Source organism: Pelophylax lessonae, assembly GCF_965119305.1.
Source record: "Pelophylax lessonae genome assembly, chromosome: 1".
NCBI lineage: Eukaryota > Metazoa > Chordata > Amphibia > Anura > Ranidae > Pelophylax > Pelophylax lessonae.
In genome coordinates, this window is record NC_138768.1 from 184,066,428 (window position 1) to 184,087,901 (window position 21,474).

At 37.6% G+C, this 21,474-nt stretch overlaps 1 protein-coding gene across 1 annotated transcript in view; it reads left to right on the forward strand.

Annotated features, from left to right (window-relative positions):
- Positions 1-21,474, forward strand: part of KCNN2 (potassium calcium-activated channel subfamily N member 2) — a 287,144-nt gene that overhangs the window by 197,930 nt on the left and 67,740 nt on the right. The window contains exon 4 of the mRNA XM_082243717.1: positions 12,055-12,196. Coding sequence (XP_082099843.1) covers positions 12,055-12,196 — 142 coding nt within the window. The remainder of the gene's footprint in view (positions 1-12,054; positions 12,197-21,474) is intronic.

Below are 21,474 nucleotides of genomic sequence, written 5' to 3' on the forward strand. Positions count from 1 at the left end.
CTGCGCTTTGTGTATGAATGGGCAATGTCCATTCACAGGAGTGGGGCTCAAGAGCAAGCCTGCTGAAGTGCCCCCATAGCAAGATTCTTGCAATTCGGGGCACTCGGCAGGGGGGAAGAACCAGGACCACCATCGGGGGACTCAAAAAGAAGAGGAACGGGGCTGCACAAACCATTGCACAGAGCAGGTAAGTATAACCTACTTACTATTTTTTTTTTGTTTTAGGTTATAACCTTTACAATCACTTCATTATATTTCAGTAAATTGAGAGCAGTTTAAAAATATATGATAATGTCAATCATTGCTTCTGATTCAGTTGAAGAGAGGTGTCTACTTTGGGACCTGTGCTCCTGTCTCACCTACAGTGCATGTTTTTGGTAATCTCACATGCACAGGTGGAGAATGTGATTCAGCTTCTTATGTGTAACACCTACATTTTTTTCACGAAGTGAAAGGGTTTGTAAATTAAGTGTTTCAATGGAAAAGTACAGTATTGGTAATAATAATAATGTATAAAGCACAAGTGATAAGCCTTACCTAACCAAATAGTTTTACATTCTGAGAAAAAATAGCACAGTTTCAGGCAAAAAAAGTTTTTAGGTTTTTATGCCAAATTTGTGCTGTTAAATATTTTTTGACAGGTCTATTTTGGGTATATAAATGTATTTTATGAGAAAAGAACCAAAGGCATCTATCAGAATAATCACATAACAATCAATATGACATGCATGCTTCACAAGTAAGATCACCCAAAGCTGTGTACTCCTACAACTCAGTGGCTGGTGTGTTGTGGGATCCAGTAGGATAACTGCAGTGCCAAAAATGCCGATCGCAGCACGTGGCACTGTTGACTTTTTTAAAACAAATTTTACTGAAATATATTTAATTAAGCTCTAATACAACCCACATGGTGCAAAGTGGTCACAATGGTAGTGAATGGCTATTTGCATGGGCCATTTTGGCAATGTTTAGTAAACCACTAGCATAACAATTTTTTTGCAATAATTAAGCAGGTATCTTGAATTACGCCAATAACTATGTAAATGAACTATGCTTTTACTGTTTGACTTCTCTTTTTGAGTCTGCAAGAGTTTTTTTTCAAAGTTTTTTTTTTCTCTTACATTTACTTTACATAGTTACATAGTCAGGTTGAAAAAAGACACAAGTCCATTGCGTTCAACCAAAAAAACCCAAAAAACGATATGTTTTTAAATTGTTCTGTATCTAGTGTTTGTCTATATACTGTATATAGGTATATATATATATATATATATATATATACACACACACACAATTTCATAAAGATATATATATATATATATTGTGACAGGAAGTCAGGTAAATCTGTGGATGTAGTCACAGACAGGAGATACATTTCCACCTGGTTTAGAAAATTCACCAATTACTATAGGGTGTCGGCTGCAAAGGTAGCCAGAACTGTCTAAGGACGTTGAACAGACTTCAGCTGTTCAGAATGAGGAAATTAAGGCCTCTATAATTTGTCCAGAGGAAGTCTAAGGATTGCTGCCTTCTGACGCTGTGTGAGCTGGGGAGAGGAGGACAGTCAGATGTGTGCCAACCGACGCTGTGTGAAGTCTGGGAGAAGGATTGCTGCCTCCTGACGCTGTGTGAGCTGGGGAGAGGAGGACAGTCAGATGTGTGCCCCCTGAAGCTGTGTGAGCATGGGGAAGACCTCCTGAAGCGATGTGCGCTGAGGAGGGTAAAAAGTGTGAAGACTACTCAAGGTGAGGTCTTGGACTATTTCTATGTGGAAAGAAATAAATGCACTGTTTGCTATGTGAAGAGACAAGCAAAGGAATGGTTGCTATGTGAAGAGACAAACAAAGGAATGTGTTCTATGTGAAGCAAAGGGACATGTTCAATGTGAAGAGGAAAAGGGACATGTTCAATGGACATTTGCTGTGAGAAGAGAAAATAAATGGACTATTGAGTGTCTGCTGTAGGATCAGCAAAGTTTGCCCAACAGTGCATTTATTTCTTTCCACATAGAAATAGTCCAAGACCTCACCTTGAGTAGTCTTCACACTTTTTACCCTCCTCATTTCCTCATTCTGAACAGCTGAAGTCTGTTTAACGTCCTTAGACAGTTCTGGCTACCTTTGCAGCCGACACCCTATAGTAATTGGTGAATTTTCTAAACCAGGTGGAAATGTATCTCCTGTCTGTGACTACATCCACAGATTTACCTGACTTCCTGTCACAATATCTATATATTCATTTTAAGGTAATGTCAGCAAGTCCTTGTGGCAAAGAAAATCATGTCTATACCTGGTATTTACAAAGTGGGCTTGTTTCATTGGGAATCCTAATGAGCAGAGTGGAGTGGATTCCCAATCCCATGTACCATGTTTGCTTTTTGCTTTTTAATCCTGATAGGTCTGCTGATTAAGTTCAGTTGGACCAAACTGTGGTGGTCAGCATGTATGTGTGTCAGTGCTGAGCTGTTAACCACTGCAATACTTGGCCCTTTCACCCCCTTCCTGCTCAGGTCAATTTTCAGCTTTCAGCGCTGTCACACTTTGATTGACAATTACGCAGTCATGCTACACTGTACCCATATGACATTTTTATCATTTTTTTTTACATAAATAGAGCTTTCTTTTGGTGGTATTTAATTACCGCCGTTTTTTTTTATTTCTTACAAAAAAAGGAAATTTTGAAAAAAAAAATTTCTTATTTTCTGTGAGTAAATCTTTGAAAAAAAGTTATTTTTCTAGTTCACTGATGTGCGCTGATGAGGCGGCACTGATGGTTGCTAATAGGCTGCACTGATGGGCACTGGTGAGGTGACACTTATGGGCACTGATAAGGGGGCACTTATGGGCACTGATGAGGTGGCACTGATGAGGAGGTACCAATATGCTGCACTGATGGGCACTGATGGGCACTGAAAGGTGGCACTGATGGGAACTGAGAGGAGAAACTGATGGGCACGGATAGGCGACACTAATGGGCAGCACTGATGGGCACTGGTGGGCGGCACTGATTGGCACTGATGGACAGCACTGATGGGCAGCGCTGATAAGCACTGACGGACGGCACTCCAGGGCACTGACGGGCGGCTCTGATGGACATTGATGGGCAGCACAGATGAGCAGGCACTGATGGGCACTGACTGGCAGCAATATGGGCACTGATTGTGGGCACTGATGGTGAGCATTGTGGGCACTGATGGGCATTGGTTGGGGGGACTTTTGGGCACATTTTTTTTACTTCACAGTAATCAGGGCACTGAAGATCAGTGTCCTGATTACATGTCCTATGCTCCCCTTTGAGGAGGAACCGCTGATCGGCTCTCCTCGCCACACACTCTGAAAGTGTGAGGCGAGGAGAGCCAATAAACAGCACTTCCTCATTTACATGTGACCGGCTATGATTGGACACAGCAAATTACATGGGTAAAGAGCCAAGTCATTGACTCTTTACCAAGATCGGGGTCACGCCGTGTCCTAGCAACACAGCGCAGCCACGATCAGCGCACTGCGCACCAGAGAGGCCGTTCTGGTGCACCGTTGTATGACGGCGTACCATAACAAGAGCCGCAACACTCCGCCGTCATTTGACAGTCGGCAGGCGGCAAGTGATTAAGCTCGATGCTGCAACACAAAGACTGCCATTGCTATAGAAGCCTTTTTCTGGACTGCTGCTATTCCTAAAGATGAACATTACTTGGAACCAAGGATTTGTTCAGCACATGGATTAAAAGAATGGAAATATTTAAAAGCATGTACTTTATTTTATAACATCAGCAATGTAATGGTAATATGAACAACAGTTATTTTTGACAATCCAATAGAAGCTTACCTAAAGAATATGTCCTTTCATATTGTGAGGGATGCCTGTTGGCTGACAATCTCTTTCCTCCACAACTTCCTGTATTCCCTGCATGCTTTTCAGTTTCTCCTCTGCTGTTTACTTTTAATTTCTAAGGACTACATATCCCATGGTACCTTACTGCCTGCAAACCGGGATTCCTGTACTAACTCTGCCTCCTGAAACTCCTCCCCTTAGCACCTCTGTAGTTCAGAAGGCAGGCTCTGTGATTTATGTGACACAGCAGCGCCTCGTCACGGGGCATAGTAAATTGGGATGATCGAACAGTTCGGGTCGACCATTGGTTCGACCCGAACATTGACTGCTCGAAATTTGGCCGAATTCCGAACTTTTTGCGGAAAAAGTTCGGAATTCGGCAACCAGAACCGACCAAAATGGGACAGGAACTGGGCTTTAAAAGCCCGTGATTGGACCAGAAACATTAGTAAAAGCCAATTGAGGGGGCAGGAGAATGCTAGGAATGTGATTGGAGTGACTAGGGGGTCCAGAGGCCAATCAGTAGTGAATACGCCCCCTCAGTATATAACATAGCCCCGCCAAATCTCTAGCACTGTAATACAGGGGCTGTGGAAGAGAGTGGAAGCAGTTCTGTTACTCCTGCTTCAAAAGTGTCATTTAGCAATTATTAGTGTGAGGAAAGGGATATCTAGTGTAGTTAGGGTACTATTTTCCACTATAGTTAGATTCAATAATCTAGTTTCTGTAGGGAAAGTGTTAAGTGTCAGGGTGACCGTAGTGTAGTGTAGGGTGAACTGACTCTGACTGCTATGGCAGGGTGACCAAACTCTTCCATGTCAGGGTGACCGCTATAGAAAAAAGATAATTTGTCTTAGAATTGCAGTAGAGCAGGGATAGGGCTCCGCTACTTTCACACCTGGCCGTTTTTGTTGCAGGCGTTTATTGGGCTTTTTTGTGGACGTCTTTGGAGGCAGGCATGACATCTGAACTTCTGTGTAGGGGTATATATACACACACACATATATGTATATATACACATACACACATATAGGTGTGAAAGTAGCGGAACCCTATTCCTGCGCTAATGAAATTATTTGCAGGGGTGTGGCTCCGCTCCTATCACACCCTATATGTGTGTATGTGTATATATACATATATGTGTGTGTGTATATATACCCCTATACAGAAGTTCAGATGTTATGCCTGCCTCCAAAGACGCCCAAAAAATGCCCTCAAAAATGCCTGCAACAACACACCTGGGCGTTTTTGTTGCAGGCGTTTTTTTGGGCATTTTTTGGGCGTCTTTGAAGGCAGGCATAACATCTGAACCTCTGTATAGGGGTATATATACACACACCCATATATGTATATATACACATACACACATATAGGTGTGAAAGTAGCAGAACCCTATGCCTGCGCTAATGAAATTATTTGCAGGGATGTGGCTCCGCTCCTATCACACCTATATGTGTGTATGTGTATATATACATATATGTGTGTGTGTGTGTGTGTGTATATACCCCTATACAGAAGTTCAGATGTTATGCCTGCCTCCAAAGACGCCCAAAAAATGCCCAAAAAATGCCTGCAACAACACACCTGGGCGTTTTTGTTGCAGGCGTTTTTTTGGGCATTTTTTGGGTGTCTTTGGAGGCAGGCATAACATCTGAACTTCTGTATAGGGGTATATATACACACACACATATATGTATATATACGCATACACACATATAGGTGTGAAAGTAGCAGAACCCTATGCCTGTGCTAATGAAATTATTTGCAGGGATGTGGCTCCGCTCCTATGACACCTATATGTGTGTATGTGTATATATACATATATGTGTGTGTTTATGTATATATACCCCTATACTGAAGTTCAGATGTTATGCCTGCCTCCAAAGACGCCCAAAAAATGCCCAAAAAAACGCCTGCAACAACACACCTGGGCATTTTTGTTGCAGGTGTTTATTGTGCATTTTTTGGGCATCTTTGGAGGCAGGCACTGACCCCCCAGACACTAAATCCAAAGAAATCTCATTTTTGTTTTCAATAATTTTTTCAATAATTGGCTCTCTATCAAAAATGACAATTTTTAAGAACTGTTTTTTTGTGTGATTAATAGTCCCTGGGGCATGACCCAGAACCCTAGGTACTTTTTAGGGACATTTATTGGGGTTTAGGGCTTCAAAATTGTGTTTTTTGATTACAGAAGTTCAGGTCCCATTGATTTCAATGGGGTTCTGGAATCCGGACCCAAACTTTCGGGAAGTTCGGGTGTTCTGGTCGAACCGAACTTTTCAAAAGTTCGATCATCCCTAATAGTGAATACATATCTCAGGATTCAAAGAAGTAAATGTGTGTAGATCTTCACAAAGTAAGTTTACAAACGTCAAGATCATTTAGATTACTAGAAGTAGGCTACAAATAATTGAAAAACAGTGAGGAAATCAATATATAATTTTACATTTTTACCATAGATACTCTTTAAATAAGGCGCAATTGAGCAGAAGCTTGTTTTGCCTTCATACATTAACTTTGCGGCTGAATGCCTGTATTTATAATACGGTTTATTCTGCTGGAATAGGCAGCCTGCTTTTTTAAGAACTGGGTGTTTGTTGCCTCTATGTAAAGTCTTATTCCCACTATATATACATATATACTGCCTATAACATTTTATTTACATTTTTGGTAAAAATGTAGAGAAAATGTAGTTCTCCCCTAGGCAAGAAATGAAGTTCTGCTTTGCAGCACAAATAAATGTCACTAGTAAAAAAAATGCTGTCCAACTGTTCTAGAGGGAGGGTAGAGGAGGCCGGGCAACATGACTTATACTTTAGGGTGAACGTCCATTTCAAAATGGGCATATTAAACAGAAAAACAGCTTGAAGTCAGTGTGAGTAGGATAATTATGAATAATACAAATAATGAATAATCCTTTTAAGAATCACATATGCTGCATCATGCCAGTTATAAATAATGTAAGAAAAGAGAGAAAATGTTCCGTTAATTTTGTTTACTGTGAATATTCAATCTTTAACCTGATAAAAGAAAACATTTTTGTTACTAATCAGCTGTAAACTTGTAATTTAACCAGTTGCCGACCGCCCACTGCAGATATACTGCGGCAGGGCGGCTCGGCTGCGCAAAATCACATATATTTACTTGATTTCATGATTAGACACAGCGGGAGGCGGGCTACGGGCCATGGGAGGAGCAACGGCGATCGCCGTCGGCCTCCTTTGATAGTCAGAGAAACTAACAGAATACCTGCCTGCTTATGTAAACAAAGCAGGCGAGTCTTCTGTCACACAGGCAGGTAGAGATAAGGAGTTTCAGTTAAGCTGAAACCCCGATCTTTCTGTGCCTGTCACAGAGCCCTTCCCTTCCCCCCCCCCCCCCACAGTCAATAAGCATATTTAGGCATAAATTAACCCCTTTGATCACCCCCAGTGTTAACCCCCTCCCTGCCAGTGTCATTTATACAGTAACAGTGCATAATATTTAGCACTGATTACTGTAATGTCACTGGTCCCCAAAAAGTGTAAAAAAATGGCAATGTCGCAGTCCCTCTAAAAATCGCTAAACGCCACCATTACTAATAAAAACAAAAAAAAGTCCAAAAATCTATCCCGTAGTTTTTAAACGCTATAACTTTTGCGCAAACCAATTAAAGTACGCTTTTTGGGGGTTTTTTTACCAAAAATATGTAGCAAAATACCAATTGGCCTAAACTGATAAAAAAATTAGATTTAAAAAAAAAAATTATTGGGAATGTTTTATAGCAGAAAGTAAAAAATATTGTGTTTTTTTTTTTCAAAATTGTCGCTCTTTTTTTGTTTATAGTGCAAAATCTAAAAACCGCAGAGGTGATCAAATACCATCAAAAGAAAGCTCTATTTGTGGGAAAAAGAGGGCATCAATTGTATTTGGGTACAGTGTTGCACAACCACGCAATTTTTCGTTAAAGTAACGCCGTGCCAAATCGCAAAAAATGGCTTGGTCATTAAGGGGGGGGGGGTAAAACCTTCCGGAGCAAAAGTGGTTCGGAAAGTGGTGGTGGAAAGGGAAAATTTGTCTTGGTAACCTATACACATTCCTTTTAAATGTTTAGTAGAAGTAAACCAAAAACGGAAGACATTTGCTTTGCAAAAGCACAGTGCATCCTAAACAATTGCCATTTTCTTTCTAAAATAACATTTTTACATTTTTCATCCTTTTTTGGAAGCTGATTCTCTTCTAGTGTCTTTGCAGCCACTTCCTGTCTACATGCATGCACTACAGTATTTTTCTGCGTATCATGACTCGGTAGGCTTCCTGATTGTGACAGTGGTGGAACATGTCTGCACAATGAGCGCTGGCATGGCCTATTATACTCTTCACTGATAATGCATGTGGCAGTGTGACACAATGTATGAAAGCAATTGGGAGAATGCTGTCCTATAATGGAAATGCCTGAACAAAGACCTTCATGGAACAACTGCCAGGTGTTTTAATGAAAGCTGCAGACGTAAAAAGACCGTAAATTACTTTTGAAATAACATCAACATGTTAAAGTTTATATCATATTTTACTGATTAAATTAAGGAGCCACACATCACCAGCTGCTAGGAAGATGAATCCTTTATTAACATACGTCAAAGGTACACAGGATACAGAGATAGACGCGTTTCGCACTTTCAAAGTGCTTGTTTTTTTTTACTGATTGGGTTTATACTATAAAGACTTTCAACCAGCCATTTTCTCTCTAAGTAAGTTGGACATTATTAGGAAATTACTTAAACCTTTACCCTAAAGCAGACCATTGATACCTTATGAATGCACATATGTAGTGTCATATAACAGATTCCCTCGAAAAAAAAAAAATATATTTTGGCAATTGGCACTATTGGATCCCAAGCTCCATCAGACAGGACTATATGCATAGTTCTATTTCTGACATGAGGTTCAGCATCTCTTTAACTGATTCTAAACACATACACATATTGATTATGCCTTGGTTTTTTAATTGGAATTTTTAATCTTATTTTAAAATATTTTTTCTTAGATTCTAATTATGATTGCAATTGTTCTAATAATCCTTTTTAATAAATGTGATCTTTTTTTTTGTATGCTACAAAAAGATAGAATAAAAATTGTTTAATATACCCCTACACCCTCAACTTTTTGGAAAACGATTGAAACTATTGACATAATGGACACTTCCCTTTAACGTCAACCTTACAAAAAATCTTTTAAAAGTGATTGGTAAATGCCTACACACAGTTCATTTAGATGCTGTTGATATAGCTAAATGAATAGATTATCAAATGGGTTGACCAAAATGTTTCTTATTATTATAGGGATGACATAGGACACGATTCTTACTTATTTAAAAGCAAACACATACCAAATCGTACTCAAAATTGCATGCAAAGATCACACTTTTTTTCTCATGATTATGAATGTAAAATAAACAGGCAGACAAAAAACTGATTAGAGGTCATTGATGCCTAGATACCCATGCAAAATTTTGCACCATCAGTATGTGTTGATTAACTTCATAATAACTTATTCATACATCTGCCTACCTACATCATTTTTACATTTTTTCTTTTTACAATGATTGCAAAGGCCCCTTTTTATTATTTATTACACATGTTATACTTACCTGTTCTGTGCAGTGTTTTTTCAGAGTAGATCAAATCTCCTCTTCCGGCACTTTAGGCTCCTCCTCTTCTTTAAGTGCCCCACTTAGTAAGCTGCTTGTTATGGGGGCACTTGTGTGGGCTCGAACCCAGGCCAGGCTGTTTGCATCTTTAGACACACACAGCAAGGCTCACCCCCCCCCCTCACTCCCTCCCTCACTCTGGCTCCTGCTGCTCTCAGCCAAGCTTAAGAGAGCATGGAGAGGGGAGAAAAAAATCAATGCAGAATTTAGGTAAGTGTTAGAGAGTGGGGCTGGGGGAAGGTTTATTACCTTACAGCAGAAAATAAATTTCAGTAAAAAACCTTCAGTCTTCATATCCACTTCAAGGACATTTAATACTTTTATTTGGCATTTGTGTTTTAATTATTATATAGACTGAACAGGTTTTTTTAAAATATTAAGCTCATAAATTGACAACAAATGAGAAAAACTTACATTTAATAATTTATTCATTAAAACTTTTAAATTACTTATTTTTGATTGCATCCGTTAACGTGGCATTCCCTGTTTGACAGCTGAGGTAACAGGCTTTGTAAAAAAGACCTATGGGTTTTATTTACTAAAACTGGAGTGTGCAAAATCTGGTGCAGCTCTGCAAAGAAACCAATCCACTTCCAGGCTTTGTTTTTGCCAAAGCTTAATTGAACAAGCTGAAGTTAGACGTTGATTGGCTACCATGCTCAGCTGCACCAGATTTTACATTCTCCAGTTTTAGTAAATTGGTCCTATTATGTTCTATGTGATTGGCTATCATAGTGATCATAAGACTAGTAGCAATGCTGGTTTCCTATCCCTGTATCTTAGCAGCTGTCAGATACAAGGCAATCACAGAAAAAGTGGAGGGCACAGGTGTTCTACCATAGGACTTTCATGAACCTCCTTCAGCGCAGGGCATGGTGCTGAGGAATGTAAATAAAAGTTGCAGGCAAAAAATGTGGTTAAAATGTAATTGGTTATAGTATATTTTCCATAAGCAATTATTTTGTCCCATTATTGAAGCATTTATCTAAAAGTAGTTTTTTTACATGTGTGGTTTTCCTTATTCTTTCCTATTATAGTAATACATGTAAAGAGTCATGAATTAGCCACTAGGGAAAGGTTGTTAGTAACGGCAATAACTCTGCAAAAGCTGTCTGTTTAACAACTGTTGAGATATGATATCAGCAACCGGGTATGCTATGTCTGCAATGAGTTGGCCAGCTCTAAACTTTCAACGTAAGAAAGATCAGCAAAGTAAGGCCACGGAGATTGATTTACTAAAACTGGAAAGTGCAAAATCTTGTGCAGTCCTGCAAAAAAAGCAGTCAGCTTTGTTTCCGTCTAAGCTTAATTCAACAGGCTGAAGTTAGAAGTTCGGGTTTTAGTAAATCAACCCCACTCTTAGTACTGCAAAACAGTATGTCTATACAAAGCAGTATGTCTAATCCAGCCTTTTTCAATCAGGGTACCGTGGCATCCTGGGGTGCCGTCTGGGTTTTTCAGCAGGGCCTTGGCAAAACACCCAATTGTCCAAAAAATATTGGGAGAAAATGTCATAAATAAAGAAGGTCATAAATAAAGAAACTCCTCTCTCCAGGAGAGGTGCCACATTCAGGTCAAGGCAATGCCTATAAAGAGGCAACAGGAATTTCTTGTGTTGCAGTATGCCAGCCTTTTTCAAACAGGGATCCACGGCACCCTGAGGTGCCATCTGGGTTTTTAGAGGTGCCTAAAACTGCCCCAAAAGGAATTGTCAACAAATTAGTGGGATGATCAAGTCTGCCTTTTACACAAAGCCAAAGGTTTTTGTTGTATAGAATTACAACCTTTAGCACTATGTGGGCCAGCTGCTGGCATCCTAACAATTGATGACGCTATAGGTTGATAATGAGGACATTGGGCGCCTGACGGCATCCTTGTTGCATTAGCAGAGTGAAGGGGGAGAAACTGAGGGAGGAGAGAAAGTTTTGAATGGTAGTCTGTACCAATGTGCAAAGGTGGAGGAATAAATTACTTCCAACTTTGGGTTCCTACGTGGATGCTGCTGCAATATGTAAAACTATTAGATTCGTGTTTTATATTTTAGAATGAGGGCCTCAAGATTGTGCAGAATTTTAAATGGTGCCTTGACTGAAAAAAGGTTGAAAAACACTGGTCTAAGCCTATGTACTTAATGAGCAAGTAAGACTACTCCCATAAAATTATAAACTTTACACAGAAAAAAAAAAAAACAGAAAATAATTATATAAGATTATAAATATAAATATAGAAAACAAAAACTGGATGTAGAAAAGAAGCAGTAGTGCAGACAGTATAGGCACAAATTTATTGATAGCTCTTCTGCTTGAACATGCCTGTTAGTAATTATACTCACTGGACAGCTGAACTAGGCTCTTAATTTGTAGAAATTGCAGTTAGATGATGATGATGATTTATTGCATATAGTAGTGACTTTTATGTTGAATAGCCTTTTCCTTTTTTTTTCAAATCTCATATTTCTGTCTATACAGATACAAACACATAACCATTCAACTAATTGAGCACTTTGTGCTTTTTTTTTTTTTCTTTTATAGATACCATGATCAACAGGATGTAACTAGCAACTTTCTTGGAGCAATGTGGTTAATTTCAATTACTTTTCTATCAATCGGATATGGGGACATGGTACCGAACACATACTGTGGAAAAGGAGTTTGTTTACTTACTGGAATTATGGTAAGAAGACATTTAATCACTATGACTTTTGTTGACCTTGATTGAGAATTGATGAAACATTGATGAATGAGATTGGTTGTTCTCTTCTACTGTATATTTCCTGCAACTCTTTGCCTTAAGTTACTGAAGGTGCAGAAAGTAAGCACCAGATCTCAGATTTTTCCTTAGCCAAGTCATTTTTGCTAAGTGTGACTTTTGTTTAGCCCTTTGCTTTTAAAATGTAAACTGCATGTTTGTTATAATAAAAAGAATATTGAGAAAATGACTGAGGATCTGCCAGGTTGTTCTACTGAAAAAGGACAGTGGGCCTGTTCATCCAAAGCTATTTTTTTAGTATAGGTTGGGTGAAATTACTGGGGACTAGTTGTGAGAATTCCCACATGCACACTCTTGTTTTTCCTCTGTCCCACCTGTGTGCATCCAGCTGCATTTAGCATGCTGTAAAAGAGTGAAATATAATGACCACAGTAGGAGAACCTATCAAAGGGATATTAGAAACTGCTGGGTATTTTAACCCAGTTTCACTTTTGGGTGGACTGAACCTTTGTGACATAGATGGATGCCTCCCAAAAGCTAGGTGCTAGGTGTGCCAAGAATTATTTCAAGTGGTAACCAACATTTTTAGCCTTTTCTAATGTATTAAAAGCCAACTGTTTTTTTATACTATTAGATGGAGTGTGGAAATATTAGAACCTCTGTCAGGTTTGTAATAATGTAGCTGTCTGGAAAATCAGCCTATTTGTCTTAGTGGGACAGATGTGGATTAATGGGTGCCCATATTTTTGCATTTTCGCCAATACATGAGTAGAAGAAGACTCTTCCAATTCAGACACCTGTTTTAGTGACAACTGTCTAGGATTTTTTTTTTACTTTGGAAAGGCTTCCTGTTGTTTCACCAGTAGAGAAAGTGTAGGAAATTCCCCCCAATGGGACAAGGATTATAATAAAAATCTGACAAGTTTCAGCCAACCCCTACTCTGTCTAAAACAAAAGGGAATGTTTTGGCTGTAGTTATACCTTAAAAGAAACATATTTTTCAGTCTGCTGACTCAAGGCTTTGGCTGGTTCTTGAATAAAACATAAAGCAGGTTCAACCCTACTTCATGTTTCTCTGAATAATAGTTTTCCATATAGCCCATTCCATATATGAGCATACTGAAAACTAACAAATCCCCCTACTGAACATTAGGGCATGCATTGTTTCTTTTTTTTTCCACCAATCTACAGTCCCAAAAACCCTGAGACCTGTTTTATGTTTTCTATTTCCATATTGGTTCTCATTGACACACATTTTGGATACAAACTCAATAAAAATCAGTAGAAATCAATGGGTGATGCAGTGCCAACATCATGAGATGCTACAGCCTACATCCATTCTAACTGAGTGTTAAGTTACTATTTCCTGAACACGTTTGTGGGTCAAGCCTTTTAATGCAATGCTATTTTTGCACAAAGAGTGTAAGTGAGTTGTCCACAGGGGTCAGAAACATGTGCAGAAAACTCCTATTGGTGTCTCAGTCAATGACACCTACCTCTTGATCAATGCCTTGTTTATATGATTATTATATTATAGATACTATATTGTTCTCTTGGACATAAGGCAAAAGATTATGTTGTTACTACTGTAATCCTCCACTACTGAACAACAGTGGGGAGGCTTTCCATGACTATCCTTATTCCACAAATATACTGGAAGTAAAGGCTGTAATCTCTATCTATAGATACAAGCCTACAAAGTTCATAGGTTTAGTGTGAGCTATTTTTACAGTCAATGGTGAATATCAGTAATATGTTAATATGCCCAAACTGATGTTTTTTTCCATAGATCCTTTAAAATAATGCAAAATACTCTGTGTATAAAAACAAAAATGTTCTTAGTTTAGGATTTATGATTATGGAATGGTTAAGAAAAAAAGTATGTGTTATTTTGCTTTTTTGGGTTTTTTTTTTGGATGTGTGCCATTGGGGAGATTTTCCATTTGCTTCACTTCTTAGAGACACAACAGTAAGGGGTGTCTCCAAAGCAAAAAGAATGTGGGGGAAAAGAGAGCAAAATAAAATTGGCATTGGTGTTAACACTTTCTCACTCTAGCTAAAACAATTTTCTTTATGAACACTTTACATCCTATCAACGTTGCATTGTCAGAAAACCACCAATAGTTACAATTATAATATAATGGTAGTCCTTGAGCATTAATTTGATTATAATCTGTCATTATAATTCCAAGGTGGTGTTAGGATAACATTTTTTAATATTTAAGCTCATACAATGTTCATCTAAAGACATGTTTGTTCATTTACAAATGATGAGATACCTTTATGTATGGCCAGCTTCATTTTTATTTGGACAGCTTTGCTAGCTTTCACCTGCTGTGTTTAAACTTGACAGCGCTGAAGCAGAATGCTAAACTACAAAATATGGGAGCAATAATTCCAAAACAACTCTTTGTTCAGTAGATTGTTTTTTTTGCCACTTAAAAGCAAACAATAGCAGTTTTGTATTCCTCATCAGTGATTCCCTTGCTTTTGTGTAAAACGTATGGCATGCCTGTCGACAGTGACAAATAACCAGGTGAGCCATTGCTTGGCAGTGTTTCCTTGGAGCCTAGGGCTACAGGCTTTTCTGCTATTCTGGTTCTTGGGCATGATAGGCTAAAACCCTAAGTAGCTAAACAAACATTATTACCTGATTATACCAAATTGCCAAATAGCTTAATAGAGTAGAAGGTTTTTCCCCAAACAAAAAAATAAATGTGAGGTTAGCAGTGGCATCCATATAGAATGGGGATGCTAAAACATATAGATATTTATTTATCATACATCAATGTAAGACTCCATCAATACCTTTGCTAGCACAGTATGCCACTTCCTTAGATTTGGTATACAGGAAAATAAAAGTAAAATGAAGTAAAAAAAAATTAAGTATAATATAAACAGTACATAACATAAAGAAAATCATTAATATTTACTGTACAGTAGTCACTGTTTAAGATTTGGGATATTCACTGTCGATTAAAGGATAAAGTGATATCGTGTGTTACAAATTCAATGTATAAATGCTGTTATGCAAAAATAAAACTATTATGTGATAATAAAAAAAGATTTTGTGAGTAATTGGACCCATGATGATTATTGTAACTTCACTCTGGAATGTAATAGCACATGGTTTACATGAAATGTAGAATAATAAACTCAGTACATAATATATGAAATGTATTAAAAAATTATAAAAAATGTTTTCTATTAGTGAAGTGATTGTGTGGTTAAAGCCTATGATGAATATTTAAACCATAGGAATGAAATAATAGTAGCTGGTCGTTTATGAATTTATAATGCTATTTTAAATTTATACATAAATTGTCAAAATAATTTATTTATGCAAGGGTTAGGAGTAAGGAATACTGCAGATGACTTTTAAATATGTAAATAGAGAGGTAGAAATTGTTCATACATAAGTTTAATGGAAAAGCTCTGGTTGGTATAGGCTGATAAATATATGTGGGAAGAGTTAATCTAATGGTGGTTAATTTGTTCCAGTGATTGGTAGTATTCTGAGACCGCTTGTCCTGCCTGCACTATATTTGGGTAGATGGCGTGTTTCACTAGATATTTGGTATTTGGCATTTGTCATTTCAGCTGATGCATATGTGGAAGAAGGGTAGAGTGGCACACACAGGGACCCTGAAGACAGAATGCAGAGATGTGTTGGCATGGATAGCATAGTCAGAGGGAGAGGATTAAGTGACTGATCATAGACATCACTATATTTATCTTTAGAGGGAATTCTCTTCTTATTAAAGGTTATAACATTTTACAGTGTTTTAGGACAATACTGGGTAAGAAATGCAAGCAGAACATAAATGCATAGTATACAATGCACTGAGAGATACCAAATATTATAGTAGAGACGTTATGACTATAGAATAAAAACTGCAAGTCAACATAAATACCGAATTTTCAATACACTGAGAGCTACTGTATATAATATCATATTATAAATATTATGAGTAAATATGAACAATGACCTACAGGTGATATTAAACAGTACTAAAAACATCAATGTTATAACAATAAATCACTATGATAAACAGTTGATACACAATTGATATATTGTTAAAATAGAATATGTTTATAAAAAGAGAAAATACAATGTGGTTGATATACTAAAGACAAATAGCCTGTTCACTTTACAAAGGGATTTTTCTCTTAGTGAAGTTGATGAGAATTTACCTTGCAAAGAATAAACAAATATGTTCAAGAAAAAAATAAATGGTTGCTTGAACATTATTTGATAATGGAAGTCAGCAGAGGTTCATCTTACTCAATAAGCTAAGTGAAATTATTTTGCAAAGTGCAAATTCCCTTGCAAAATGAATGGTCTATTCACATTTAGTAAATCAACCCCTTTGTTTGGTGTCTTTATCTGTTTGTATATATGAACGTCTATATAAATATATAGAAGTGGGTTTCATCATTGTTAAAGTGGAGTTCCACCTATTTTAATAAGTTTAGATGTACGTAATCCCCTTTAAGAATACTTTTACCAATGGAAACAATTTCCAGGGTGGAGCACGGACTCAATCCAATACATTCGAGTACAGCTGGTGCCGGTGTAATAATGCAAGATTTTGTCACTAGGCGATTCGCAAGGGCTGCTGGGATACATACCAGCAGCCCTTGCGTATCGCCGAGTGACGTAATCGCCTATAGGCGGCCGGACCTGGAAGTGCGATGAATAAAGAAGAAAAAAAGGTATTTCCTTGCAAAAAATAAATAAATAAATAGTTTCCATTGGTAAAATTATTTTTAAAGGGGATTACATACATCTAAACTTATTAAAATGGGTGGAACTCCACTTTAATGCCAGAATAATAGTAGGTGTATAGTCTTGTAGTTTTGACAGTGTAACTGTTTATGATCTCAATAGGATGTTATGGGTTTGATCATTGCCTAATTAGCCGAGCCACAGTGCGCTGCAAGGGCTACATCCTCCCTTCTGCTAGACCTTCTGCTAGGCGGTCATTTTCTTTCTGGCTGCCGATCTCTGTGAAATGACAGTTGAAATGAACTACTACACAGTGTAATAGTTCATGGAGTGTAATGTGCAAACATAACCTGTAAGCAATCATGTGGAAGCTGCATTCAATCCACAAAGTTCTGACACTGTGTTCATGATTGGCTGCAGTGCCGAGATGCCTGATCGATTAACCTGAGCTGTGGAACCTTGCTGTTTGATTCATTGCAGCTGTCATTTCTCACAGGCTGGCAGACAACCGGTCAGTGGAAATTGCTCCTTTGGTAGGTCCTTACGTTTTCCCAAGGACATTCTAGCCAAATGAATTGAGTCTGTTATGTTATGTTTCTGCCCACTGGATCATGCTCCTAAAACTGCGGTACTGATACAGTGTACGAAAAATGCTGGTCTTTTATGGACATTCCCCTAATTAGGGATTAAAGTATCAAGGAAAACTTAGTTAGTACATTTGCCCTGTGCAACCAGTTATTTGGTTTTAATCTGTATAGCTGAGTTAGATTTCAAGGGAACTCCAGCTTTACTATTCAAAATTTGCCCATAAAAAAAATAAAAAACTTTTGCTACACTACCCACCACCTCTTTGGCACTGTTTCCTGCAGATGTATATTCTGGTTGTCATTCTTCCAAGTTGAAGGATGCCCAGTGTCATCCAAGCTCAGAATATCAAGTAAACTGCAAGCCTGCAACTGTTACATTCAAGTGCTGAGTATGAACAGACACAGCACCATGTATTTCACAGGCTATGAAGAATGTAGTCTCGGTGGTCTATAATCTATAGTGAGTGCCACATCCCTATATTGATACAGAAAAGAAAATTGAAAGGTTATATACAAAGTATATTCCTCGCGCCAAGGAGTTTATATTAATAAAATGGGGTATAAAATAGACTCTAGTTTATATAAAATTGATAATAAAATTAATAACAAGTATTTATATAAAAATAGCAGCCGCTATATATAAAAGGAATGGTTTGATTGTATATGATCCCAAAAGAGGATCAAATATAGCGCTTGCTTGAAAAACTCTGATTCCTAAATAAATATATTAAAGCATCACATGACCATGAAAATACTCTCATTAATGTTGTAAATCAGTGTAAGTGTGCAAAATGGTGCAAATGAATGAGGTATGGATGTATAAATATAAATCCATATGATATAAAAAAATGTGACGAAAATAAATACAGTATAAATATATAAATATAAATTCATATAAATATGGTGAAGTATATAAAGTGTGGTGAGAAACCTCTCTGTATAAATATATCCGATAGATAAAAATTAAATACTCCAAAAATGTGCAGGTAACTTCTGTGTTACAAAACACAAAACAAACTTATATTAAATATGTAATCATAAAAAAGCCAATTTAGTATAAAGTGACTAGTGTGCTTCAAATAAATCCACAAAATATTAGAGTGAGTCCTGTGCTCCAAAATAATAAAAGGGGTAATTGTCCTTAGTGGCAGGTGTATCCTCAATTTTCAGGTGTAAGCAATATATTCATCAGGCAAAATCCTTTTTATATATAAGTGAATTGAATCACTTACCAGAACGGGTGGGTTCTGTATGCCGTATGGCACCAGAACCTTTCAAGCTTGTGAAGCCCTCTGGGCTTGGTGGATGTTATTCCTCCGAGTGCCCCTCCGGGATCCTGGGATGCCTGGGATACCTCTCTGCCTCTAAAGTGCTCACTTCCAAGCCATATGTGAGGGAAAAAAGGAACTCCAAATGGTGTAATATCGCTTTAAAGAGTCTTTATTTCTTGCAAACAATAAAATTTAAAAATAGCGGCGTCCCTGGTGGGCTAGCGGTGCGGGCTGCTCGGTTCTCGGTTCTCCTCGCGGAATAACGCTGAAAAACAACTCACTTCCGGCTTGCGCTCCACCTGCCGTGACGCAATGACGCTGTGCGGTCAAAGCTGACGCGTTTTGTCACTTCCGGTGACGTCCTCAGAGCTTTTAAATTTTATTGTTTGTTCCTTATTTGTTCAAAAAAGGGAAGGGTTGATATAAAAGGTTTTCATCAACAAGGTATGTACAAAATACATTTACAAACGAAATGCATACACTTGGTCATAACAACACATATGTATACAGATAGTGCATGTAACATGCACTATCTGTATACATATGTGTTGCTATGACCACATTTATGCATTTCGTTTGTACATACCTTGCTGGTGAAAACCTTTTTATATCACAACCCTTCCCTTTTTTGAACAAATAAACTTTCATGATTTAAATATGTCAATAGTGTATTATTAAGTGCCTACAAAGTCCCAACCTCTAGGGGAATTTCCTTTTCTGTTCACACAGGCTATGACCCAGAGTGAGTAGAGACAATTATTTTAAGCTTAGTTTTGCTGTATATTTCTTTGGTGGAGAATCATCTTCTGCACTTTGTACTATCTCTTTACAAGCCGCATCTCTGAGCTGCACACAGTAAGGTGTTGTGGTGCTATATGCAAAAATTGAATGGGCTCCATTAATGCATTGCACTTAGCACAGGACATAACACAGATTTATATGTGTACTTAACACCCTGCATGGGGCCCTGTAGACCTGAATGAGCCCTATCGATTTACTGAATATGAGTGCACATTGGATTACATTTTAAAGGCCTGACAGTAACAGACTGAGTGTAAGAAGAAATAAATCTTCAAGTACACTAAAATATTTTTTGTCTTTGTGTCTATTTAAATTACAGTAACTTGTATTTTACACCAATTACTGATATTTTGAATTCCCATACTTTTGTTGTATGTGTATAACCTTTTTTTTTTTTTTACTGTTGATGTATGGAAGGTTTTGAAGGAATTTAACGGACCTTTAAAACGATTGGCCTAAATCATTCTTCTATAGTTTATGTGATTTCATTGAGGCCATCTAGATGGGGAGTTTTTTTTTTTTTTTTTTGTGAGACTATCTAGTAAGATTCCCAAGCTTTTACTCATGTTGTTTTCTGAGGCTTTAATATGAAATGTGAGAGTGATAATGAGGTTCAGATTTCTCGTGAAACAATGTATAGTGCTTAGATACTCCATGTTTCATGAAACCTTTTGTAATATTACATCTATGTTGGCCATTTCTGTGTTTTTGTGTAGTTTTTTTTACATATACCTTAAGCACCATGGGAATTTCAGCAGTTAGATTACATAATCTGTATCACAGGTTAAGAAAGATTTAATTTTGTAGATTTCTTAAGTAGTAGTAGACACATTTTTTTTTGTTCATTTGTTATTGTATTGCAGGTAAAGCATCTTGCTTTGTTACATTTATAACTTTCTATCAGAATGTTGTCAAGAAAGTCGTTTTGTTGTGGAGTTTATATTTTTTTTTTGTTTGTTTTTAGTCTACTGGGTATCTACAATTGTTTAATTATTTTTTGCCTGTCTGAATGTACAACTCGATATTATGGGTATAGTTATTTTTAGATATTGGTCTTGCAAAAGAGTGTGCCAGTGTGATTATAATGTCCCCCTTATCTTATTGTAGTGGATGTTACATCTGATAATGAAAAAACAGTTTTGTTTGGAATGGTTTCTTTTTATTTTATGATCAGGAAGTAGGAGATTTCTCTATTTGAATTCAAGGCTTTGATTTTACATGTTTTGGACCAAGGTTGATGGATAATGTCAGGAGAGTCTGGAGGCTTGCATATTAAAATCCTTTAGTATTGAAGGAAATCATAAACATGACCCAACTCCATTGTAACTATGAGACTCACTTCGCACAAACACAGGTAGGCTTGAATTTACTGAAAATATGTGGAGCCCCTGGTCGGATTGGTACACCAAACACAAGCTAGATCCTTAAGGTCCACACTCCTAGGCCTACTAATAAGTAACGTACCAAATGCCTGTGGTATTTATTTCTTATTTCTTCACGGTTATTTCATATTTTTTTGCTCTGTGTAATCCAACACATTATTAACACCTGATTTATGCAGGCGTTGCACTCTCACCCCCGAGAGGCAGTTTTGACCCCATTTGGGCTTCCTGGGCTGAGGGTCGGTGCTTCGAATTCCTATGCAAATGTGTTGTTATATGCCGGTTGGGATACCTGTGTCTATACCTGTCGCTAAATTTTTCGCCATTATTCTTTGTACTGATTTTTTAATGATGACTGTTATGTTGCTGTTCCATATCTATAAACACCCTTTTTTGTTTCTTCTAAAAAACTCCAATAAAAAATTATTGAAATTAAAATCCTTTAGTATGGACCCTCCCGATTTGCCATAAA